A 27,963-nucleotide genomic window follows, 5' to 3' on the forward strand; every position below is an offset into this window, starting at 1 on the left:
CAGTGTAACAACAATGAAACATACAACTTTCCTCTAGTTCTTAAATTCTTCTTACCCCCTTTCCCCCCTACTATCATGATCCCAATTCTATCTTACAAGTCTGGCTAGACCAGAGGATGTACACTGGCACAGATAGGAACTGGAAAAGCAGCGGATCCAGGATGGATGATCCCTTCAGGACCAATGGTGACAGTGGCGATACCAGGAGGGTGGGGAGAGAGGGAGTACCGATTATAAGGATCTAGATATAACACCCTCCCTGGTGAACAGACAGCAGAAAAGTGGGTGAAGGGAGATGTCTGACAGGGCAAGATATGACAAAATAATAATTTATTAAGTATCAAGGGTTCAGGAGGTAGGGCTGAGCGGGGAAGGAGGGGTTAAATAAGGAGCTGATGCCAGAGGCTTAGGTGGAGAGCAAATGTTTTGAGAATGATGAGGGCAATGAATGTACATATGTCCTTTACACAATTGATGTGTGTACGGATTGTGATAAAAGTTGTATGAGCCCCTAATAAAATGATTTTTTTAATTCCAACCAAGAAAAATTCAGGGACAGGTGGTTTCACAGGGGCGTCTACCAAGTATTCAGAGGAGATCTGACAGGAGTACTACACAAACTTCATCTTCTTACACTTCATTTTTATCTGTTTATTATTATTATCTGCTTCTTTTAAAAATATTTCTGTCAGGTTTTCTGATTTATGACGTCCTAAGTAGTGAATATACAGAGATAATAACTGATGCAATGGTTTGTGATGGGGTGGTAGGTGGATTGGGGAGCAAAGAGTGAATGTGAAAGGGACCACTAGACTGATTGTGATGATGTGCACACAACTCTTTTTCAAAGCAACTGAACTACAGAAGTGTTTTCTTAGGGGGCACTGAGTTTTTTTAATGGTGGTAGAATTATTTGGAAAAGGATATCAATAATGGTTGTACAACCTAAAAAGTATAATCAATGGCACTGAATTATACAAGTAGAAGTTGCTGAATTAGAGAATGTTTTCTTCTGTATATTTTTGCCACAATTAAAAAATAATAATTACACAAATAACATGAGTACAAGGAAGAAGAGAATGTTTTTTAATTGATTGTGGCAATGACTGTACAACTTTTCTTGATATGATTGAACTATTGAATTGTATAATATGTGAACAAAAGTGCCAAAGCAAATGATACTAAGTTAATAAATAACTAAGTAAATAAGAAGTCCTGGTAGCATAATGGTTATGCATTAGGCTGTGATCCTCAAGGTTCACAGTTCAAAATCACAGCATTCAATAGAGAAAGACAGGGCTTTCCACCCCTACACACAGTTACAGCCTAGAAAATGCACAGGGACAATTCTACCCTGTATTAAGAGGGTTGCATTGGTTCCCCAACTGACTCTATAGCAGTAAATTGTTTTATAACCAAAAGAAAAAGTTTAAATGTAAACAGTTTGGACAGTAGATATCATATAGAAAACTTGAAATTCCAATGGTTGGAAAGAAGTAGCTCTTCACACATATTAAACATACATGGTGTACATTATATGTATGTAGGCATGCATGCAGTCATGAGTTTTTTAGATGCTCCATCTTTTGCTTCTCATGGGTCTAACCTTGCATATAACTATTTAGTCTACATATCTTCTATCATACCTAGAATATAGGCCTCATATTCAAGTCATAGTATTCTAAGTTCAACAGGATAAATGTTGGCAAAAAACCTCTAGAAATTAAAGATAATATTTCATATACAATCTAACTTACAGAAATTGCTATTCTGTCTGAATACTCTTCAGAAATAATATTAGATAACAGCTGCATGTCATAACCCTTTAGGGAAACATTCTTTAAAAATGATTTTTTAGTTTAAAAGAATTCAGGACCAGTGATTTTAGGCAAGGGGAAGAAATATAAAAAACACTGCAAAAATGGTCTCACTTATTTCTCACAACAATGAAGCTATAGAATCAACCCAATTTTATAGATAGGAAAACTCACGTTAAGAAAGATTACTGAGTCAAATAAAATCCCAAGCCTTTTGTTCCCACTCATCAGCACATGCTCAGGTGTGGCAGACCACACTCTCTCTGTCTCTTGAGTGTTCTTCAATCGAGCGAGGATATTTTAGACTCACGCACAGTTGGACCAAATCCAGTCACAATCTGTGCCCAAATTCCTAGATTCATCTCCATTTTCTATTTCTCACCTTCTCTAACTTCAATCAAAGAGTTTCTGGGCAGTAAAATTGGTAAATGGACTAGGGTGCTGATGAAAAGTTTAGAGGTTACAGTCCACCCAGAGGTGTCTCAAAAGAAAGTTTTGGTGATCAACTAAGGAAAGTGCAGCCATTGTAAGCCCTGTGAAACATAATTCTGCACTGTCACATATGGAGTCACCTGAGTTGTAATCTATTCTAGAGAAACTGGGTTGGTTTTGGTTTTTAAATCTAATCCATCTCTAATCCTTATCTATTTATTAGATATATTAGATATCATATTGTTGTTGTTGCGTTATTTTTATCATTGCTATTGTTAGGTGCCGATTTGTTGGTTATGACTCACAGTGAATGTAAGCACAAAACACCACAGCACTGCCAGGTCTTGCAGCAACGTCACAAGGCTTCCTGTGCTTGCGTCCGTTGTTGCAGTCACTCTGTCAGTCCATCTCTGGGGCCTTCTTATTTTTTGCCGGCCCATCACTTGGACATGCATGATGTCCTTCTCCAAGAACCAGCCTCTCCTGGCAATGTTTCCAAATATATTATTCTAAGAGCCATTCTGTCCATACTGCTTCCCAAACAAATTGGTTGGTTCTGTTAGCAGTCCATGGTTCCTTCAATATTCTTTAACGGCCATATTCAATTACCACCAAAATTCAAAAACATCTATTCTTCTTCAGTCTTTCTTATACAATATCCAACTGCCACGTGCGTATGAGGCGAGTGAAAACAGCATGACTTGGGGCAGCACACGTAGACCTCAAAGTAACCTCCCTGCTCTTCAACACTCTAAGAAGCACTGTGTAACAGATGTGTTCGATACAGTGCATCCTTTGATCTCTTAACTGCTGCTTTCATGAACATTGATCCAAGCCAGGTGAAATCCTTGACAGCTTTGTCTTTGGTCATTATCATGATGGTCCAACTGTGCGTATTGTGAATTTCTTTACATGAGGGGAAATCCATACTGAAGGCTGAAACCCTTGCTCTTCATCAGCAAGTGCTTCAAGTTCTTAACTTGAGCAAGAGCGGTTGTGCTTTCTGCACATCAGATATGCAGTTGGGTTTCAGCTAACAACCTATGCAGATAGGCTGTTAATAAGTCTTCCAATTCTGACGCCTAAATAGTCTTCATATAATCCATTTCCTCTAATTATTTGCTCAGCAGACAGACTGAACAAGCATGGTGAGAGGATGCACCCCCGAGGCAGACCTTTTCTGAATGTAAAGCATGCAGTGTGCCTTTGACCTGTTCAAATGACTGCCTCATGATCCACACACAAGTTCTGCAGGAACAAATGAGGTTTGGATTGACACTGTGACTTCAGCGGTTCACACCTAACAACGGTGAGGACCGGACAATGAGTAAGTCGTCCCTGCATTTAGTCAGATGGTCACTATGAGTCAGCGAGACAGAACCTAAGAGCAATAATGACTGCCTGAAGACACTGCTGAGTCAAACTAGCCATACAGAAATGTCCAGAGTAATTACGTTGTATCAAATAGCAGCAGAGTCCTAAACTAAGAATACAAATTAGTATGATGAATTCTAAGAGTTAAAGTGCATTTTGGATTGCAATTAAATACGAGGTACGTGCTACTATCAACACATTTTACAGTTAGAAAATAATAAACGGGATCTGGGAGGCAGTGGCACACAATACGATAGAAGGGCAGAGGGGGTAGAACCGGGGCTGACTAATGGCAGAGTTCACATTTTTCATCACTGTGCATGTTGCTTTCTATTAAGAAAATGTGAAAAACAGAATATAGACATTTTTAAAACGATTCTTAAAAACCAAAATATTGTGACTCTACTTTTTAACTTGAAATGAAGCAAGACAAATTTCAACAAAATTGATGCTTATTCCTTGACTCTATTATTAATGTTACAGAAATATTTCTCAAATATAATTTTAACGCAAATCATATTCTTAGAACCTATATTTCACTTTCTAACTTTTATGTTCTCTTCCATGTCATGTCATATTTGTAAGAGCTTAAAACTTTTGTCTGGAAAAAAAAGTTTTGTTTGCTTCTTTCAATCTTTCTAAAGAAATTATTTACTTTCCAAAAACATTATAGCCAGTCTAGAGGCCCAGACTTGGCTTATTTATAATGAAAAAAATTTAATAATATACGCATTTTCTGTAGTTCTCTTAAATTGACCCTCTTTAAACACAGTAAAATGAAAATTAAGTTCTATAATAGTAATAACTACAACTTAGTAACAGTGGATAACTTACAGAACAATAAGATACCACCTATAAAGTTTGAAATTTTAATAGCTTTTCCAATTACTTTATAAAGCTGGTAAGAAATAAGAAAGACGGGAGAAGTTTTCATCCATTTGAACTTCAGTCTTGACAAAGAATATTGAATATACCCTCACCTTCTGGAAGTATAAAGAAATCTGTTTTGGAAGAAGTAGACGCAGAATGCTCTTTACAAGCAAGGATACGACAAGTCTATCACAAAGACTGAAAAATATCAGTCCCTGGAGAAAACATCCTGGTAAGTAAAGTAGAGGGTCAGCAAACAAGAGGGAAGGGGTACCCTCGATGGGATGCATTGGCACCGCAGCTGCAACAATGGACTCAAACACAGGAGCACTGGGAAGATAGCACGGGGCTGGGCACATTTCCCCATTGTGCATGGGCTTGCTATGAGTTAGAACCTAGTTTACTGCATCTAACAATAAGAGTAATAAAGTATTTTACATCTTTTAGCTTTCTTACCTGAGAGAACACAAATAGTAACGCCACATGCTATATGAAATGTTCTGCTTTTATCCAACAATCTTCTTGTCCGCCTACTTGGAACCTAAATAAATAATGTTTGGGAAAAATGATATTTGTACAAAGTTTTCACTTATAAAATAAAAATTGCTAAGATAAATTATGATATATCTAGGCAATGGAACATACAGGAAACCAACAATGAGAAGTAAGGAGGCTGTTATTGGTAAATATGCAATTACTGATAAAAACATGCAAGTTATATTATTGATATATATATAATGTAAACTACACTATGACACTATCTTATTTTAACTTAAATGTATTACATCATAAGACATCTACAGATACTTATCCAAGCTGCCGTCAGTCTCTGTCCTGGTAGGATCGAATTGGAAGAAAGTTTTAACTTGTTACTTAGCAAATTTCAGGAATGTTTTAAATGTACAATTTATAAGACTTCCTTTTGCAGTCCAAAAATAGATTGTTTTGCAAGTGAAGCAAACCATTTAGTTTTATATTTTTTCTTGAACTTATGGAAAAATATCAAGCATCTTTGAATACCTATGTTTCACACCAGGGGACAATTAATGAAATCATATTAAATACTGGGAGACGTAGGTGGGCACTTTTCATTTCCTGGTACTTTTCGTTCTTCACACCAAGCCAATGGCCAGCCACAGGGATCAAAACCTAGCAGGTTACAGTGGCAGCCAGCTTAGGGAAAGAGCTATTTCCACAAATGACTGCAGTAAAAGTAAAGAGTTTCCAATTATAATTATATGAAAAGGTTGAGAGATTTCACCTGAAGAACTCCACTGATGTGAAATTCACTGAACATCTAAGCTACCTCAAATTAACACCTGTATAGCAGCATCTATCCAACAGAACTTCACTTACTGTTAGTGCAAAAATAATACACATACGTACACACTCACACACACACACACTCAATCACTCACCCACACACACACACCACACACACATACATGGGAGGATAATTGAAAATGAAAAACAGCCTGTTTCATTTTAATGGAATATCAGTGTTTTTTTTTTCTGTATTCTTGCATCGTTCACATCATAACAATAGAACACACACACGGACCTCACTATCAAATCAAGATCCAGTTTAAAATGGGCATATGGGAAAGTTACCCCAAGAGAAATACTCATCCAATATGCTACTTCGAAGTCATTGGGGTTCTAGATTTCTCACCTGGGCTTATCTACAGGCAAATGAAAGATAGCAATGTGGCACGGTCAAGTGGAAAGAGCTCAGGACTGGAACTGATTCTAGCCCTGCCATTCACTAGCCTCATAATTCTGGTCACGTTATTTCAAGTGTCTTTGCTTCAGGTTCCTCATCTATAAAGTGGAACTAACAATACCTGATTACAGGATTGTTGAGAGGATCCACAATTGCATACACGAAGCGCTTACCACAATGCCTGATATCATTATCAACAATAACTATAGGAGGGGTTGCAAAAATTTATGGGAAAATGGAATAAAAATATAATGGTTTCCAACATCCCCCCACCCCCCATGAACTTTTAAAATCCACCTCCTATTATCACCTGCCCATATCTAGCATTACAGAACAGCGCTCTGATCAGCGTCAGTGGCATGGGCCTTGACTGTCCTTTTGGGGGAAATCAGTCGAGCAGAAAGTCAGACCATACCCTAAGGAAAACTAAACATAACTCGCAATGCTATGTTTGTACTTGATGCTTCTGCTAGAATCTGTAGCTCGGATTGTTTTCCTTCTTACCTTCTGGGATCCTCTCAGAAAAGCCAGGAGGGTCCGGCACACGGGCAAAAGGATGAGGCTGCAGTTGAGATTCAGAACAGATGCAGAGGCTCTGCTGAGACACAACCCTAGCTGAACAAATAAGGCAGGGTCACAACACAGTCAAAAGCAAAAAGAAACGGCAAACATCCCTGAGCTCCCTCTACACGGCAGGTCTCACCCTGTTCATCCTTGAAGGAGCATAGTAAATGCCAACTCCCTCAAAAGTCTTGGATAATCTTTCTGTCTCGGGCAATGTGGGCTCCTTCTATTGGGTGCTTCCATCAGTTTGAATGTGTCTCTCACGTCTGCTAGTGTGCAAATTACCTGTGCGCATTCTTGCAGCACAAGACCAATTCCTTGTTCTGCCCGCACCTGACTGTTCTGGTGGGAAGAGCCCCAGAGAGTCTCAGTGGGTTCTGGTAGAAGGATGGATATTTTGCTCACTGGTCATGTTGCAATTTCAAAGAAAGCTTTTCATTTCTGCTTTCTCTGGACTACTCTCCCCATGCTTCCAACCCAGCCCTTTTCACACCACCGACTAGCCCCCTCAGATTTCGGATTTCACTCCAGACACTATTCTTTGGGCAGCCTTCTCTGACCCTAAGCTAGGAAGGACTCCATTATGGAAACTCTCCCGTTGTTTTCTGTGTTTCTCTCACTATAACATTTCCTCACGTTTTACTGCAGCTTCTTGTTTTAATAGAGTGTCATTGCCATCAAGACAGTGAGCTATGGGAAAAAGAAATTACTGTTTGATTCACAGTCATCCTGTCATGGGCATCACACTTTGTTTATACGCCAAACTCGTTGCTATAGAGTAAATTACAGCTCATAATGAGCCTATAGGACGGAGAAGAACGATTCCATGGCTGTAAATCCTTACAGAAAAGACTGCACGTTTTCCCAGGAGAGATGGATGGCTTGAACCACGCTGACCTTTCCTTTAGCAATCAAGCAAGCACTCGGCTACTGTACCACCAGGCTCCTTATCTGTGCTTGCATTTATCCAAAATCAAACCCACTGCCTTTATTTGATTCCGACTCATATCGACGCGTAGGGCAGCTAGAAGTGCTCTCTAGAGTGACAGAGGCAGTAAATGTTTGCAGCTGCAGACCGCCACGTGTTTCTCCATGTAGGTCTGAACTACTGACCCTGAGGTTAGCTGCCAAAGGTGTAACCAATTCCACCACAAGGACTCAGCTACAGGAGGAGCTGAAACAGGTCTGCTGAAGAAATGATACAGGAACAAAGGCCTTAAGCCTCCTGATGCATTCACCGTTCACTGACAGCATTCGCCTACAGATTTCCACCTCTCCTCCCCAGCGGGTCCCTTTACACCCCTTTCCCTCCCCACACTCCCCTAGGGGGGAGAAACATGTTGTCCTGCTATTAGTGAGATAACCTTCTTCAACTAGAACAACTTATGCATACAATATGGTAAACACATATGCTAATGAACAAATGTTTATTTTTTGAGCCAAAGTTTACTATCCGGCAACACACATTGGAAGGCCTTGGTGATTAACCTTCTGTCCCAATGGTTCCACAGGCTCCATCTCAGCCATAGGATTCCCAAAAGGTCAAAGGTCATATGAGCTACCTGTCTCTATGTATAGAGATTCTTTTTGCCTACAAATCACATATCAATTCCCATGGCAATTGTTTACACTTAACCGTTGATATGATTGGAGGTAAGGCATGGATTCAAGATGACTATATCATAGTAGTTTATTGATTAAAAAAAAGCTCTCTAGAGAAGCGGTTCTCCATCTGTGGGTTGCAACCCCTTTGGGGGTCAATCAACCCTTTCACATGGGTCGCCTAATTCATAACAGTAGCAACATTTCAGCTATGAAGTAGCAACAAAAATAATTGTATAGTTGGGGGAGCGTCACCACAACATGAACTGCATTAAAGGGTCGCAGCATTAGGAAGGCTGAGAACCACTGCTCTAGAGGTTTAAACAAACAAAAAATACTTTCTTTTTAGCAATCTGTCCATAGAGTATCTGTGCTGCAAATTAGAAACGCAAGTGCCCCAGAGGCTAAACGCCTGGTGTCTTCACCGCACTTCGCCACAGCAGGCTTATCTTCATTGCTCTCCTCATGAGCGTGAGCGTCATGTCAGAGAACTAACTGTTCTTAGATTGGGGCTAGAATTAAGTGTGAGCCCCAAATCCATCCATATATCTCTCTGTGGTTTATATAGGCCTCTGGTTCACTTTATTAAAGAAGTCATTTTCAACTTATGTTAGAGAATATTACCACTCATACCCCTGGGACACAAGGCAATTCTTGATATGGACATTAATTTAGTCAATGACATAGAATTGAAAATACTGTCGTAGAAAGGAAATTATACAAGTATTTTCTGCCTACAAATCACAATACATGAATTGTTGACTGGTGCAGAATAATCTCCGGAGTGACTGGAAATACTCAGTGTCATCAGCCATTCAGAAGACGCAAGTCAAAACAATGACCAGATGCCACCTATACAGACACTCTGACAAAGGAGATCTCACCTCAGCTGGGGTCCGTTTTTCAAGATGTGGGACGAGAGAGACATAACATTTTACCAAGATCATGCCAAATCAACAGACACTCTTACTGGGAATCCAAGTCTAGATGAGTCTAGATGCAGATCTCAGAGAAGGTCACTGCAGTTCTATTGATGGGGAAATAGGGAGGCGCAACCTCTCATCATGAAAAGAATGTTTCACAATACTTATAGAGAACTCAAGAGGAGAACAGACCCAGGACTATGTTCCTAATTAAGTACTCTGGACCTAGTTTCTACCTATCTCTTGACAACTCAGGCTGTGTGCTACCGACTATTGATTGGGACCTTAGACTCTGTTTTTTTTCAGCCCACAACATCCTTCATGGGCCACCCCAGAAGGACTTGATGTGGAACCCCACTAAGTCAACAGGGCTTTACTTCAAACTCACTTGTAGCCCTTGGACATGAAGGCTGAAAGTCCCTGTGAGAAGGAGATTACAGCTATCTCAAGGTCATAGAACTGGAGGTCATTAAACTTTGGTTTGGATCTCTTGTCTTGTGGATGTCCCATGCATGACGGCCTAGAACAATTAGATAGTTACTATTTTATTGCTCCCCTTGCTTTCTTGTGACATGTATTTATATGGTAGGCGAGGACCTGCCTTTGTGAATGAACTTATTGAACATTTGCCCTATCACCATTTCATTTTTGACAACTTCCGAATTTCCTAGATTCACACTTCATACATTCCAAGTTCCAAATATTGGCATTTTCAGTTGTTTCTTCTAATTTTGAGTTATGACTCGTCAACAATTGAAGATCCTAAAGGCTTTACTCCCACAGGCTTTACCCCATTCATGTCACGCTCACGCTCCTCCTCATACATGTTTCGAACGCCTTCTGGTCCGTCCTTCGGCACTATCTCTGACAGTGTTCTATTTCCATTCATTGGCTTTCAGTATCAGACAATGTTTTAATTCTCTGTATTACAAGGTTTTCAGCAGCTACTTCCTCCAAAGTGGACTGCAGGCTTCCTTCTTCAAATTCTGTTCTTAGTCTAGAAACTTGGTTCTTAGTCTAGTGCACTTTGTGTGACCCTACTGGCATTTGAAATACCAGTGACATAGATTCCAGCACCACCGCAACACACAAGTTACCACAGTATACCAGTCAAGTGGTGGATCTGCATATTGCATGTTGTTAAAACTTCTTCCTTCCATCCAGCAGCAGCATTGTTCTTTGTATAATCCAGATTCTTGCATTATTTTCTCAACATGCAGATTGAATAACTGTGGTGAAAGGAAATAATGCTGATACACACCTTTATTGATTTTAAGCCACGAACTCTCCCTTGTCCTGTTCAAATGACTGCTTCTTGGTGCATGTACAGGTTCCACATGACCACAGGGGGTGTTCTAGAATTCCCATTCCTCTTCAGCTTATCACGAATTTGTTATGGTCCACACTACGGATGGCTTTGCATAATAGACAGAACACAAGCAACCATCTTTTATCCAAGATGCATCTAATATCAGGAATGATTTCCCTCGTGTGATGCCCTGCTTTGAATCTGACTTTAATATCTAAAAGCTCCCTGTCAAAGAACTGCTGCAGCTAATTTTAAATTATCTTCACAAAATTGTACTTGCATGTAACATTAATGATATTGTTTGACAATTTCCACATCCTGTTGGCTCACCTTCCTTTAGAATGAGTACAAATACGGTTGCTTGCAGCCCACTATTCTTAGCCCGTAAGCTCCCCTAGTGTCTACTCTTTGTGGGTGATCCTGCTGGCATGCTTTTGTCAACCACCTCCTACGCATGTGAAAGTTGAACATTGAACAAGGAAGATTGAAGAAGAATTGGTGCATTTGAATTGTGCTGGAGGAGAACATTGAAAGTACCACAAACTACTAAAAAAAAGACCAATCAATCTACCTTAGAAGAAGGATGCTAGAGCGCTGCTGAGAGGCCAGGATGCTGAGATTTTGTCTTACATGCTTTGGACATGTTGTCAGGAGAGACCAGTCCCAGAGCAAGATGCGCTGTCTGGTGAAGTGGAGAGGCAGGGTAAAGAGGAAGGCCCTCAATAAGATGCTCTGGCACAGCAACGGCAATAACGGACTTACGCATGGCAACAACTGGGCAGTGTTCCATTCCGTTGTGTATAAAGTGGCTACAGGTCGGAACCGACTCGATAGAACATAAGAACACAGTCCACTGGCCAGAGAGCTGTATTTGAAATGTCCTGGAATAGACAAGTGAGTGCGTGCAGTGCCTTATCAGCTTGTTGAAATACTGCGATTGGTATTCTGTCCATTCCTGGCCACTTGTCGCTAACACCTTCATTACGGCTGGAATTTCTTTTTTTTTTAATCATTTTATTGGGACTCATACAACTCTTATAACAATCCATACATGAATCAATTGAGTAGAGCACCCTTACACATTCATTGCCCTCATCATTCTCAAACTTCGCTTTCCACTTGGGTTCCTAGAATCAGCTCATTTTCCTTTTTTCCCTCCCTCTCCCTCCACGCTTCCCCCTCCCTCATGAACCCTTAATAATTTATAAATTATTATTTTATCTTATCTTGCACTGCCCGGCATCTCCCCTCACCCGCCTCCCCATTGCCCATCCCCCAGAGAGGAGGTTACCCGTAGATCCCCGAGATAGGTTCTCCCTTTCTACACCCCCTTCCCTCCCAGTGTCGCCACTCTCACCGCTGGTCCTCAGGGGTTCATCCATCCTAGATTCCCTGTGTTTCCAGATCCCTACCACACCGCTGTGCATCCTCTGGTCTAACCAGGTCAGCAAGGTAGAATTGGGATCATGACAACTGGGGGGAAGGAAGCGCTCAAGAACTAGAGGAATGGTTTGAGTTTCGTTGTTGCTACACTGAACCCTGCGTGACTCATCTCCTCCCCACCACCCTCTGCAAGGGATATCCAACAGCTGGAATTTCTTTTTTCAGTACAACTCTTAATCACATGGACTGGATCTTGAAATGGCCAAACATCAACCAAATATTTTCAGTACTGTGACGGTGTATTCCTTATATCTACTTTTGATGTTCCCTGCATTGTTCAATATTTTGTCCACAGAATCTTTCAATATTTTGAAACTCCAAGCTTGATTTTTTCCCCTTCATTCTTTCATATTCTGAGTCTGTGCTTCTTTTTGAGCTGTGATTATATGCAAGATACCACTGATATTTCTCCTTCTCTTGGGACTGCTCTAGAGAGGCAGAAATATCAAACGTACCTCAGATCCCTTCAAAGCTGCCTCCAATCGCAATTAGGATGACAAGTAGCTTGTTTCCTTCAGTTCTTTCTTCACATTCACCTTATACATCCCTCTAAGCCACTGGCCCTTTGTATAGACTTCCACTAGGAACATGGCGATGTTTAATAATAGTGTGCCGACTTGAAATGAATCTTTAAGCACATATAACATGTGCTGGCAATCATTTTGTTTGTTTAAAAACTTAAACTTATACGCTTACAGTTTCCATGAAAATTTTAATCATGAATCAAGATCTCTACTAACAACTTTAAAATAATTTCATAAATGCCAAAAGAAAGAAATATGAAGGGGTCATTCACTGAAAGTGCACCACCACTATCAGGAACACAAAATGCTTTTGCCTACAGGAAGTACAGGATTAAATATGCTAAAAAAGAGATGACATCATTGCAAAATTAAGACAACTATAAGTAATTTAATGGAGAGAAAGTCAAGCAATTCTTGAGACAATAGGCTGTCTTAATCTTGGGAAGAAATTAATTAACAAGGTAACCTCAAAGAAAGTTGAAAAAACTCATTAAATTTACCATAAAATGATAAGCATAAAGGGGTGGGGGCGGGAGGACCATAAATTTTTTAAATGATAAGCATAAAGACTAACTAAACAGTACAATAACAACAAAGGGGGGACAACAAATACCCCCCCAAAAATAGGATCTCAGCACAGAATTTTATAATAGAACCAAAAATACTACAAAAACACACACAGTAAAATGACAATACATTCAAATCTATCAATAATGACACTGAAATAAAACTGAACAAATGGACTAATCAAGAGATGGAAAATAGCAGATTAGATAAAAAACCAGGGATTATCAATATGCTGCTTATGAAAAACAGGCCTTTAACAAAAAGATAAATATAGACTAAAGATCAAAGGAGGGGAAAATACATCAAGCAAATGGCAATAAATAAAAGCAGGAGAGGCAATATTAACCTCAGATACAATAGACTTCAAGCTAAAATCTTCATGAGAGATTAAAAAAAAGGACGTTGTATCATGTAAAAGGACAACTGAACAAGGAGCTGTAACCATAATAAACATCGATGCACCCAATGAAAGAAAGGCCCTCAAATACATTGCATGAACTGTTACAGGTTGAAGAAATAGACATTAATAATAGTAGACTTCAAGATACCATGCTTGAAACAGAAGTGGGAAAAAAACAAACTTAATAAAGTCACAGAAGAGCTAATTAACATGTTGCCTCCTATAAATATAAAGACTACCCCCCCAAAAAGCACAGTATACTTTTCTAAACAACATGGAATATTGATATGCCATATTTTCGTTCACAAAGCAAGTCCTAATGCATATCTTAAAAATACTGAGATAAACACTGAGATTTTATCAAACCACAACATATCAGAGATAAACAACAGGAATATCAAGAGAAAAAAATCAGTTACATGGAAACTGAACAACACCCTGCTTAAAAACACTTGATAATGGAAGAAATAAGGAATGAGATTTTGCAATTCCTTGAAACCGACAAGAAAAAAAGTACAGCAGATCAAAACTTTTGGACAGAGTGAAAGCAGGAGCCAGCAGGTAAATTGTAGAACTAAAAGGACATAGCACAAAAGAAGGACCAAAATTAGCACCAACCGAACATACTCAACAGTCAGAACAAGGGCGGCAAAATAAAACTTCAGCGACTAGAATACAGTAAATAATAAAAATAAAATAATAAATTAATAAGAAAGCTGAAAAGCAATAGAAAGAATCAATAAAAGATAAGAAGTTAGTTCTTTTAAAAGACTAAAAAATTGGCAAGCCACTGGCAAATTATCAAAGTGGAAAAACAAGAAGATATAAATATCATAAAATGAGGTGCGCAACAGAACCATCTGAAATTTTAAAAAAGTAATTATTACAAAACACTATGAAGGATTGTACACCAATAAATTGGTAAACCTAAAAGAAATGGCAAAAGTTCTAGAAGAACACTACCTACCTAAATGAACCCAGACTGATAAAGAAAATCTCAACAGACCCGTAACAAAACAACAAAATAGATAAGCTAATTTTAAATACTCCCAACCCCCAAATAAGCCAATCCTAGACAGTTTCACAGGGTAATTCTCCCAAGCATTCAGAGAAGAGTTAACTCCTGTCTTACTCACTGTTCCAAAATATAGAAAAGTGCAGCAACTCCTGAATGCAGGACAAGACATTGCCAGAGTAGAAAATTACAGGCCAATATATTCTATGAACCTAGATGCAAAAATTCTCAACAAAGTCCTAGTCAATAGGATCTAACAAAATATGCTCCCAAAAATATAATAAAGTGGAATTCATACTAATATGCAAGGATTCCTCAACATTAGATAAACAATAAATGCAATTTGCCCTATAAATAAAACATAGAAAAAGAACTGTATGAGCATATCAATCGATGCAGAAAGAGCATTTGACTAAACGCAACACCCATTCCTCTGTAGGTGCCTTCCTAAAATAGGAGTGGAGGAGAAGTCCATCAACATGATAAAGCCATAGATACAAACTCAATGGTCAATATTTTGCTTGATAGGCAGCAACTGGGCACATTCCTTTAGTGAACAAGGACCAGAAACGGAGGCCCTTTATCTCTACTCCTTTTTAGTTTTGTGCCAAAGTCTTTGCCAGAGGTATCAGACAACAAAAAGAAATGAAAGGCATCCAAACTGGTAAAGAAGAAATAAAACCGCATGTGTAGACTCTAAGATTCTATACAGAGAAAATCCCAGACTTGACAAGCAAATTGTTGGAAATAATTGTAAGGATTCAGCACCATGGCAGGGCATCAGACCAACATACAAAACTCAATTAGACACTTGGAAACTAACAGAGAGCTCTGAAAAGGAAGTCAAGACAACAACGCTATACACAATCGCCACTCAAAAGAGGAACTATCAAGGACAAATCTAGCCAGAGGAATAAATTATTTGTATACATAAAACAACAAAATTCTACTACAAGAACCTAAAAGACACCTACATAAAGATTATTCCATTCATGAATAGGAATAAATGAACTATTCTACAACTATAATGTAATTCCAATAAATATTCCAGCATTATTCTCTCTTTCTTGTTTCAGCACTATTCTTTTAAGGAATGGAAAAGCTCATCAATTTGTATGGAAAAGAAAGAGACCCATGAAATAAGCAAAACACTGCTAAACAACAAAGTAGGAGGCTTCCCACTTCCTGACCCCAAAACCTATTACACACCACCATCGTCAAAGCAAGTTGCTTCGGGTACAATGATAGATATGTAGAGCAATGGAACAAAATAGAGAAACAAATCTATACACCTAGAGACAACTTATTGTTGACAAAGGGTTGATACATAGCAAGTGGGCAAGAAATAGTCTGTAACTTACGCTGTTGAGCAAATAGAATTTCTGCATTCAGAAGAACAAAACGGCGCCCTTGCCTCATGCCAAATGCAAAATCGAAGGCAAGGCAGATTAAAGACCGAAATGTAAACACTAGAAGTAGAAAGTTCATCAATGAAAAAACAGAGACAACATTAAGGGGCTAACCACTGGCATAACCATCCTATCATATACAATGAAAAACACAGCAGAAGACAAGCTAGATGCCTGGAGCCTTCAAAAACGGAGACACTTATGATAAAAGAGAAGCCACAGGCTGGGAGAACATTTTTGACAATGATGAAGTGGGAAAAGAACCAATCTCTAAAATCTACAGAGAAACACAACACATTGATAAGAAACTGATAAAAATCCAATCAAAACATGGGCAGAGGACATGGACAGACAAATAATCAAAGAAGACATCCAGGTGGCCAACAAATATACTAAAAACACAATCACTAGCCATTCAAGAAATGCACATCAAAACGATGAGATACCACCTCACACAGGCCAGCATTGAAAGTAAAGTCTAAAACACTAAAGTAACTTGTTGAAGAGGGTCTGGTAAGTTTGGCACTCTCACACATTAATGGTGGAACTGCCAAGTGTGCAACCACTGTAGAAGGCAGTAGGCAATTCCTCAAACATATGGAAATATCCTATGACCCGACAGTCTCTCTACTGGAGACAGACCCTGACGAAACTAGGACAAAGCACCCCCAGCTGCACGCTCCGCAGACTCAGCACAGTACCACTCACACCAGCAGGAAGACGGAACAACCAAAGGCCCATCCGTGGAAGAACAGAGACACACAGTTTGACCCAGACACACATCCCTAATTAATAATGATACAATTATACAGCCCCTCGTGACATTGATGAATTTGGAAGCTATTACGCTGAGTGAAGTTAGACACAAATTTATTATATATATAAATTTTTTAAGATAAATGTTATCATACCCAAAGAAGCAAGCTTTGAAGGTTAGCAGGGAGGGGAGGCGGGAAAAGGAAAGCAATGTGGTGGAAGGTAGGCAGGCGTCAGTGTGCTGACGGGGAAGTGGGCATCCAACAACAGGGAGATGCACAGCCAGCTGGTGAGAGGGTCAACATTATTGAGGTTGTGCAATACAAGAACGGGGATCTGACATGCAAGCCCCATCTAACGCACAACGAAAAGTTTGAAAATAAATACAGAATGACTTTTTATTTTTAACAAGTTTCAAAATAAACACTGAGTTATTCATATATGTGATAAAACAAGCTTTACTATCACAGAAATGAGAAACCTCAAATTTAGACTAGAGGCCTGCCGTTTTTATGATGCCCTGCCTTATCCTACTTCCCAGATATTGCTATTGGATCATTTAGAGGTTGTGGTGATCCTGCCTGGAGCGAATCTGTGGCACCAGTTTGTAGATGACGTGTGCTGATTTCATCTCTCTGGGTCACATTTTTGTAATTCTCATAACATTCCAAAATTTACCACAATGCAACTGCACACTTAATAGATGACAGGATAAGTAAACAAAACCTTTACTTGTAATAGGAAACTGAAAATGTCGCGTGGCTCACTTTATTTAAATGTTCGCTTTATGATGGTGATCTGAAACTGAACCTGCACTATCTCCGAGGTCTGATTATGACTCGGGGTAATCTCTTGCAGGCTGAAAGGAGGCACACGCAAATAAGTGACCAGCAGAAGCACACACGTGGAGAACCAGTTAATGATAACACTCTAATTCTAAGTAGATTTGTGGATGTTTGTTATAGAAGTAGTATTATAAATAAAACAGAGCTCATCGATTAATAATATCACTGCGCTACTACATACATTTATAAAAATCGGTTGGTGTTGAGTCATTCTAAACAGAGGATTGTTATCGATTAGAGTCTGTGCTCCTAAAGTCCACTTAAAATAAGAGGAATTAAGTATGTTAACGTGCTTCATTCAATACTTGCCAAAAGTCATTAACTCAATAAATTGTAACTATTATTAATAAAATATGTATATGTCACCACTGAAGTCCGCATCCCAGATCAGCTGTGCGTCCTACAAGGGTAACCAGAACCAGATTAGACAAAGTGTTCTTCGAAAATCAAAGCTCTTGAATACTGATGCAATACATTCTGCAATTAAATCACAGTGAAATCCATACCAGATTTCCATGTGCTATTATTGTCTGGTACTTTTTGTTATTAGTAGTGTGTCGTGTAAGAAATGGGGTCTTATCTATACACTTACCCTAAAATAAGCCCCAAGTGACTCTATTTTAAGCATGCTGACTAATAGATTTGTGTAAATCAAATGTTTACTCATCTTAAAATTGTTCGTGCCCCTGAGATTTCCAACTAAACTGTTGGCAAAATATCAATTCCCTTACATCATGTTTATTGTCAGCTCATAAAATATTGTTTCTGAAAGGGAGACAGGATAATAATTAGGGTTTGTAGAAAAGCAATAATTTTCCATGATTGATATAAAAATTAATTAATACTTCTAGTTAGGCTATTTCTAAACTATGAGTTAGAACACTATAGGGATACAATAAAGAAATATGCCAGTCAGTGTACAAATATAAATTAATCTTCCCTGGAATATATTTAAAATGTTACATATAATTTTCTAACCTCAATCAGCAAAGTTATGGATGGACCATGATTTCTGTTGTTTAATTAGGGCTCCAGAGAAACAGAAGAATTCTCTGTATATCTCTTTTGATCTCTATCTGCATATAAGAAAATTTTAGCTCAAGGAATTTTAGAGGGCAGATTTATATGAAATTTTAATGTGCTGGAGTAAGAATTTATTTGAAATCCATCAGTTGAAAGCTTTCACACAAGTTCAGGGTAAAATAAATACAGACAAATTATGTTTCTTTAGCATTCAACAATTTAAAGGATACTTCTTCATTTTCTAACTATTGATTGCATGCTTGGAAGTGTCTTATTATTGTGTTTACATTAAATCACATAGTGAATGGAAGTGGCATCATTGGAATAGATACTGTGACATTCCGCTAGTTCCTGATAATGCTGCAAAATTCTACCAGAAACTTCATTAATAATCCATTTGCCAATATGTATGTTTCACAGTCCATTTATCCTTAAACAAAGAAGATCATTTATTTTTACTAACATATGAAAGTATGAAACTCTCTCCATAAGAAGCAGTGGAGACAAGTGGCAAAAGATAGAGGCAAATGAGATTCAAATGGCACAGGAACGACATGATTTACTTTTTGTTCTTAAGTGCCATCAACTGGTGCTGCCTCGGAGCTTCTGGGTCCCACAGAATAATACTCTCTGCCCTCTGGACCTGTGCCATCCTCATAACTGTCACACTTGAGCCAATGTTGCTGCCACTGGTTTGTCTCCTGGAAGGCCTTCCTCTATTTTGCTGGCCCTCTACTGACTACAAGTGGGCTTAGCACTGGGTTGCTAGCTGGAAGGTCCACGTCTACCAGCTGCTTCACAGGAAGAACAAATAGCAGCATGCTTCCTAAAGAGTCTTATTCTCAGAAATCCCAGTGAGCAGTTTTATTATGCCCTCGGGTTGTTATGAGTCAGAACATCAGAACTGAATCAGTGACAGCAGGTTTCGGAAGTTGTTCCATAATTTCCCCCCATTTAAGTAAATGCAAAGAACATTAGAGGGAAAGTACAGGTTTCCATAAATTGAACATTCATAACCCTGGGCATTACTGCATATCAAAATCTTAGGATGACTTCCTTGAAGAAGTGAAATATGAACTGAGAACTGAAGAACAAGAACAGAAGTTGTCTAAGGATGTGAAGAACATCCATTTAGAAAATATACCATGAAAAGCAGTATGTGGAAATTGAGATCACGGTGTGTATAAGAAATGAATAGCAGATCTATATGACTGGATTGGAGATGCAAGGTGGTGCGACATAAAGCTGAAGTCTGTAAGGGGAGATCTCCCTGAGCTTTATAACTAAGTTAAGAAGGAGATGGTATGAAGAGAAAAACATTTAGCAATGTTTATCCTGAATGAGAGTGTGGTGGTTGTTCAAGTGTGAATATTTTTATCTTGCATGTGGGAGCTTTGGGTTCAATTCCCACCCAGAATGTGGAGGGAAGGGCCATGGCCTAGTGGGCTCAGAAAAGAGAAGATTAAAAGCTAAACTAATCAATGCCAACTCAGAGAAACCCTTTACGATGGGATACAGCTGCCTGTGGGTTTCTGAGACTAACTGTTAATGGGAGTGGATCTTTCTCCCTTGGAGGCGCTGGTGGTTTCGAACTGCTACAAACAAGTCACTGCTGCTAAAAGGGCTCCCAGGGAGCCTGGAGAACTAATGCAATTTGTTCTGCTGGGATTTTCACTCGTGTGGTGCAATGTATTCCTTCTTTACCTTCAAAGTCTCCCATTTGTGAAACAAATGTTGACCGTGTCAAAATTAAATATAAAAGAATGATTTCTTTGCATATGTGGGTTCTCCATGCTAAATCCAACCTGGTGTTGTTACGTGCCATCAAAGCAGTACCCAAAGCAACCCACAGAGAACGGCCCTGCCCTGCACCATCCACACAGTCGTTACGTGTGAGCCCATTGTGGTAGTCACTGCGTAGATGCATCTTATCGAGGGTCTTCCTCTCCCCCTGCCTCTCCAACCAGGCACTTTACCAGGCCTAGGGTTCTTTTCTAGGAACTGATCTCTCCTAGTGAAAGTTCTTTTCAAGGAACTTGTCTCTCCCAATAACATGTTCTAAGTCTAAGAGAAAAATTCTTATTCCCTGACAGATTTGTTTGCTCTTACGGCAGTCCTTGGAACTTTCAATAGTCTTTGCCAACACAATTCCAATGTATCACATTTCCCAGCCATGCTTATTCAACGTCCTACATGCATATGAAGAAACCAAGGCTTCAGTCAACCCCACCCTAGTCCTCACCTTAAGGGAACATAGTCCTCAAGGTAGCATCCTTGCTCTTTACCACTTTACAGAGATCTTGTGAAGATTTACCCAATGTACTGGCATGCAATTGTTTTCACTGCTGCTTCCGTGAGCTTTAATTGTGGATCCAAGTAAAATGAAATCCTTGACAACTTCAAACTATCCTCCATTTATCATGACACTGTCTTTGGGCCCAGTTGTGAGGGTTCTTGTTTTCTTTATGTTAAGTTGTAATCCATATTGAAGCCTGTAATCTACGACTGTACTCAGCAAGTTCCTCAAGTCTTCCTTATTTTCAGCAGTAAAGGTGTCATCTGTTATCTCAGGTTCTTCATGAGAAAGCCTTCCTCCAATCCTTATATATTGTGTTCTTCATATAATCTAGCTTCTCAGTTTACTTTCTCAACACACAGATAGAATAGTATGGTGGAAGGAAACAGCCCTCACACACACCTTTCCTGAGCGTAAACCCTGCATTCTGCTGTTGTAAGGTGCTGTGAAGCCAAGTTTTGACTCGTAGTGTTCTCATGTGGCAGCATAAATAGGGGTGTGATGGGTAAGTTTAATGTGCCAAGTAGGGCAATAGGAACATGAGGGCAGAGTTTGATGAGGTCACAGCTTGACTGGAGGGTGACTGAGATGATGGCACCAGCTCCCTGGTGATCGGACCAGTGTGCTGCTGCTTTAGCTAGTTCTCTGCCTCAACCTGTGTGCTACATTACTTGCAGGCAAGCCAACCAGTGGATCATATCGCTGATAATGTGTACATTGTTTGAGCTTGAAGCTGGTGGATGCTGTCATTGTGCTTGATTACAAGATCCCATCAGGGCCTGCTTCACTAAGCTCCCAAGCTATTGATTGTTGCTGATTCACCCTGCTATGTGCTGCCTGGGAGCAGACTCTGCCTGCCTTGTCTGAGGGAAGACTCCACTGTCTGCTTAGTGACCTTACACGTGGAAGCCCAGGTGAGTTGAAAGACTTCTAGTATATTAACTATACCATGAAAGTGAGTTGAATTGAGCTCTCTGTACTGCTGTGTGGACTGATTAGTTGTTATAGTCCTTCTCACTGTATAAAACTATATATAATATATATTATATATACACATATTATATCTATATTATATATAGAAATATAATCATAAGTGTCTTGGTTGTGTTTCTCTAGAGAACCCTTCTAACACAAGGGGTTTCTTGACTATAATCTTTCGGAATCAGATGAAGAGCTCTTTCTCTAGTCGAGCAGCTAAGTAGTTTCAAAATACTAACTTTTAGTTAGCAGCCAAGAGATTAAACCGGGGTTCCTTTAAGCACATTTGTTGCCTTTAAAATCTGTGACATAATACAACTTTCAGACTCTCTCATAATCTCAGTGACCTTTCTCAGAAATCATCATTAAATGTGGTAGCCAGAATTCAGCATATTAGTAGAGTGTCTATTAGTACAGAGCATTATCTTCCTACCCTGAATAACCAACCAGTCTCTGTTGAGTTGACCATGATTTTGGGCCATGGAGTCCCTGGGTTTGTTGATATTTAACAAACGTGGCTGCTAACTGAATGGTGGGAGGGGAGCCTACACAGAGGGGCCACAGAAGAAAGGGATGGTGATTTGCTTCTGAAAAGTCAGTCCTTAAAAACCCTGGTTTCAATCTGACATGCATGGAGTCACCAAGTCACTGCACACCCCAAAACACCTACTGCTGTCGAGTCCCTTCTGACACCGAGCAACCTTATAGGATGGACTAGGCCTGCCTCCTTTAGTTTTCAGAGGCTATAAATTTTACATAAGCAAAATATCTCATCTTTCTTCTGAGACGCTGCTGATGGTTTCAAAGTGTAGCCCTTGCAGTTAGCAGCCAAAGCAACCTACTGTACCACCAGGGTTCCTAGGCTTTGAATAGTATCTGATAAAGTGGGACAATCATGTGTGTCTATCTTTATTTTGCTATGTATTGGTTCTTCTCACATGAATTATTAGCAAGCAATTCTCTCTCTATCCTACACTTAAAGGAAAAATACGGGTGGAAAGAACAGGTACAGAAATGCAAAAATTTACTGGATCCAGCCCATTTTATTATAATAAATAATACATTTTTATATTCAGTCCTCTGAACTTTGCATCGACTTGAAATTTTCCATTTGGTTTCCTACATCTTCACTCAACTTCTTGATAAAGCTATTAAGATATAACAAAGCCTATGAAACAGCTGACTCCAGAGAGAATTTGCAAACTACCATTTCTGGTAAATTAACTTTCAAATAAACACTTTGCTGTCTAGTGGGAATTCCATCAGCAATCTTAGGGAAATATGACATTCTACATGTAAATCTCCCTGTAAAACTATTAGTCAAGGGAATTTGAAAGGCCAGAGCAGAATTAACAATAAGTATTAAAAATTGGTTATTTTTTTGGTGAATCAACAATTATCCATTATAGGAAAATAAATTAATTAAAATTACCTTAGAGGTTTATGAAAGATCCTTTTTATATTCTGATTTGGTATTTCCTACTCATTATGTTTGTGCAAAATATGTAAATCTCTACTCATTAAGATCAATTTTATTGGCTCTTTGTCCCCAAGGAAACATTTTAATTAGATTGAATGAAGGCTCTAGAACATCTACATTTGTAAGTTTCATAATAACTATAGCTTTGACTCAACTATATTTTTTCTCCGTGTAGACTTCATGTCTATAAAGAAGCCAGGATTAGAACCTAGGCTTCCCTTTCATGTTCTCGGTCATTTCCTTAACATCACAACGCTCTCCAGAGCCTGGATGTGAATCCAGACGCCTTTGTCATGTGGTCTTTCCAAATTTTAATACCAAAAAAGCTGTGAAGGCCAGATCAGGTTCACCAAGTTAGACCAGAGAAACGAATCCAGAGACAGTCATGTATGTGTAAGAAAGAACGTTATATCAAAAAGTGATCATACATCCAGAAAGCATCCCTGCCCCATCCAATTAAACAAGACACTAGTCCATATGTCCCTCTCCAGAATCACACAGTCACATGTAATGATGCAGAAGGAAGGAAGATCACAGGCTGATGGATGCAAAGTCGCTTAGATTCAAGGTCACTGGCAGCTCTCCAGCAGGTAGGAAAGTGAGGGGGAAGGTTCTCAGGGCCCTGCTTATGAGAAGTTTACACCCCCAGGGAGGCACTATCAGGCTGTGACCTGATTGACAGGTTGGCTACCGCCCCTGAACTTTTAGATGTCTTCAAGTAGACATAAACTCCTGTAACCATCATACTTTGGAAGGCAAAATTTGGTCAGACAAGGAAAACATAAATTCCACTAACACACACCATGTAAAAGTAATGAGATTAAATTCTCTCAAAGGCAAAACCTTGTAACATCAGGGAAATAAAGGCAGTTCAATCAGATCCCTGCTCTCACAAATTTCATTTTCTTTCCCTAAACTTCCAGTTGTCTCTATGTTTACTCAACCAGTCGATTTTGTTGTCATTATAAGTGCATTATTACAAGGGCTTTCCGGACTTGACTGTATACCTAACCACCTCATGCAGCTATTTTAAAGTAATTTCTTCCTGCTGTACTTCCTGCTAATTTAATTTATAGATCTGGAGGGACGTCCCAGGAGGTATAGCCCAGACTTGACAAACACTAATTTAGAACAGACAACACACTAAGTTTCAAGCACCTCTATTTGGTCTGTGACCTTAGGTAATTCTCACAGAAGCAATGCCTTATTTTCTTTATCTATAAAATTAAAAAGATTATAATAAAATAAATCTAGCTCAAAAAATTCTGTGTGAATTGAACCATTATAATAGTTGTATAGTGCCTGGCACATAGCTAGAAGCTATTACGGCCATCCAGCTCGCTGACCATCCAGCAGCCTGACACTGTCTCAGAATTTCCCTGCTCTTGTAGCAGAGCTGCCTGTTTTTAGGCCACTCTTTCCAGGCTTATCTTCCTTTCCTCAGCCTTGGAGAGGGATGTTCAGTTGGAGCTGTGGGGTTTGGGCCCTACTCCACTCAACTGCAATTAAAAAAGTCAAGGAAAGTCATACGCACTTAGTGGGCATTACATAAGCATATAGTGAATGAACGAATGGACCGATCTGCCTAAGAAATTATCTTATTTAATATTCTCTCTTTGCAAATTAAGATTACTTAAGAAAATAGCAGATGTCAGATAAGAACTCCGTATCCGGTTCTTTCCCATTACATCATATGATCCAAGGATAGCAACTGTGTCCCCAAGCCCATTACCACTCCAGAGGCTAAAATGTACCCTTTGGAACCGGACAATGCCCAATTGGAAGAAGAATCTCAGAGTTGTGGTGAGAGTTACTTTTTGTAACTCTCACCAACAAGGTACTGTCTACTCTAATTTAAGCGCTGATCAGTTTGCCCTTCCTCTGGGTATGAAGGAGTCATCTCAAAAAAAAAAAAAAAAGAGTAAGAGGGTCTCAGGACCATCAAGAAAGAGGAGGCAGCAGTGGAGGTAGAGGGCATGCAAGATCCCAGTCTGAGGTGTCAGAGACAGCAGGGGTCCATGGTACGTGGACAGCCGTGACATGAGGACCAGGGGACAGAGCAGAGGAATTGCACCACTAACCCCAGGAGACATTGAGACAGAGGGGCAGGAGGGAGTCTTGCCCTAGAAGGCAAAGGTCAAAGGACCCCGTGGTTGGTCGAGGAATAGAGACCTGCTTATTAGCATGGCTAGCCTGGTTGCGAGGCGGTGCTGCTGTGAACAAAAGGTGCATCTTTAATATTTTGATTCTGACCTGCGGTAGTCTGTTGACTATAATACCCTCTAAGATCCAAGGCAGAAAACCAAAACAATCTACGTTCCTAAGCTTCTAAATCAAAACAAAAATCATGGTCCTATTCTTAATGCTTAGTTTGCACTACTGAAAAATCATGTTGAGGTTATGCATTTAGAATGTAACGGATATTCCATGGGAGCAAGATCATACTTAAGAATTAAAAAATGATTTTTCAGAAAGCGCTACTTCAAAAGTATATTACCCAATATTCTGATAACATTTTATATAAACACAATAATGAAGAACATGCCATGAGAAACCAGAAAGCAGTTCATAATAGCTAGATCAATCATTTCATTTTTTTAATCCCAAAATAAACTACTTATTCACTGCACTTGGGATATATCCAAGAATTCATGAATGTCCATCCATGCCATAATATACTGTAATTCATTCCAAATGATCCTAGCTGGCTTCTGTCAACTAGCTGCTCTGGAGACTTTCAACTATGATGTAATTTTTAACTCATGTTCCAATCAATAACTTCTTTCTTCTTTTCTTCTCACTGTTTCTCTCTCTCTCTCTCTCTCTCTCTCTCTCTCTCTCTCTCTCTCTCTCTCTCTCTCCTTGTCTCTCAATATATCACTTTTAAAGAAAAATTGGGGGGAGGAAGGCATATTTTTGTTCTTAACAGTAAGAACACCAAAATTAAACTATTCTGACTTCATATACAGAGTTTCCTTATGCTTAATGCAAATCATTCCTCTTTTATTGTCATCACCCTTCATGCTACCCTTAGAATAAATAAAGTTTTTTATATTTCCATTAAGTGTATGGTCTTTCTCTAGAAAAGAAGGCAGAGGAAATATAGCAATTTCATCAAGAGGAGAAGAAAACATAGCTGTAATATACTATTTGTTCCCCAATTATGTCTACTTTGTCTTTCCTACACCAAAATCCCAGCATGCAAAGAGAGAGAGCAGGGGTGGCAGAGAGATACAGGCAGCGAGAAGAGATTAATTTACAGACTATGTATCTGTCAGGAAACTTAATGTTCAAAATAAATGCAATTCAAAATTACAATATGCCTGCATCCATGGGCTTCCAATGATAATGGTGTCTAGTGGAAGGGTCACTAGATTAAAAGTGTTAAATGTTCACCACATCTGTTCCCTGGGACCTCACTGTACTTCTCTCCAGACCTAGAATTGGAAAACCTAGCAAAAGAGTGGCTGCATTCTCCATGATATGTCTGTTCTAAAGATAAAAATATAACAATGGAAATGTGTTGAGCTCTTTAACTAAAAAATATAATTACAATCTTTTTTTTTTTTGGTCACTACTGATGGTGATCCCTGAGAAAGCACAGGTAGTCCTCTCTCAGCCACAACAACAAGGCCTCCGGGAGTAGTGCTGATCTGGTTTTAGTTCACTGTGGCAGGCTCCTCCTTCCACAGAATGCCCCATGCAGAGGAGAAATGGCAGCAGGAGTGGAATGCATCTTGTAACCCTAGGGAGCTGAAAAACTGAGCGAATCCACCATGAATCTAGCACATCTGATGACAATTACTGTGTACTTAGTCATCTCTCAGCTCCTCGTCATCAGAAACGATCATTCTAAAAACCTTGCATCAGTCTAGTTCATCTTTTAAAAATTCTTTTACATTTCTCAGCATCACTCCGAAATTTAGAACCTGAAACAGGTATACCAGTGGCCGAAGCATATGAATATTTTTCTTGTTAGGGATCAATAAACATAATGGTGGTAGACCCCATGTACAACAAATTATATTAAAACACACATTAACATTTAATATTAGAGTTTTTCTCATGTCAGTTGAGTAGATCCAAGTTAAAACCATTGGTTTTACTTCTGAACACAATCCAGTTTCATACGAATCTTTCTGGAGTCAATAAAGTGGTCTTTACATTTTCTTTCTGCTCGCAAAGGACGCGCTAGCTCAACAGCTCAGCATATCTCTTAACCATAAGTTTAAATTTTGAATCAATTGGACTTTATATGTTCCCAGGAATAATGCATGCAGTAGCAGGAAATTAGAAGGACTCTAAGGGTCTATAGCTGGGAAAACGGATAATCAAAACATAAATACAAGCTATGGGATCCAATGCCAAGGTTAGAGAAGGAAACAAAAGAACATTAACCAACAGGCAACAAACAGAATACCAGGAAATAAAAGGTGAAGTAAAACATAGATTTGATCCCTTGACGCAATGCCATTTCTGTGAATTAAAAGTACACATAAAATACAAATAAAACTATACAACAAGGACAGGAGAAAGTTGTCTATTGTAGGAAGAATGAGAATAGGGAATGAATGGTGATTAAAGGGATGAATTAATAAATGAATGCGTGGTAA

General features: G+C 39.2%; 1 protein-coding gene across 4 annotated transcripts in view; it reads right to left on the reverse strand.

Moving 5' to 3' along the window:
• NOX4 (NADPH oxidase 4) overlaps nt 1-27,963 on the reverse strand; it is a 184,448-nt gene that overhangs the window by 141,009 nt on the left and 15,476 nt on the right. For all 4 annotated transcript variants that reach the window (XM_075546434.1, XM_075546435.1, XM_075546432.1 and 1 more), the window contains 2 exons: nt 6,721-6,831; nt 4,950-5,034 (listed from right to left, as the gene is read on the reverse strand). In XM_075546434.1, coding sequence (XP_075402549.1) covers nt 4,950-5,034; nt 6,721-6,831 — 196 coding nt within the window. The remainder of the gene's footprint in view (nt 1-4,949; nt 5,035-6,720; nt 6,832-27,963) is intronic.

Source organism: Tenrec ecaudatus, chromosome 4 (genome assembly GCF_050624435.1).
Source record: "Tenrec ecaudatus isolate mTenEca1 chromosome 4, mTenEca1.hap1, whole genome shotgun sequence".
Lineage (NCBI taxonomy): Eukaryota > Metazoa > Chordata > Mammalia > Afrosoricida > Tenrecidae > Tenrec > Tenrec ecaudatus.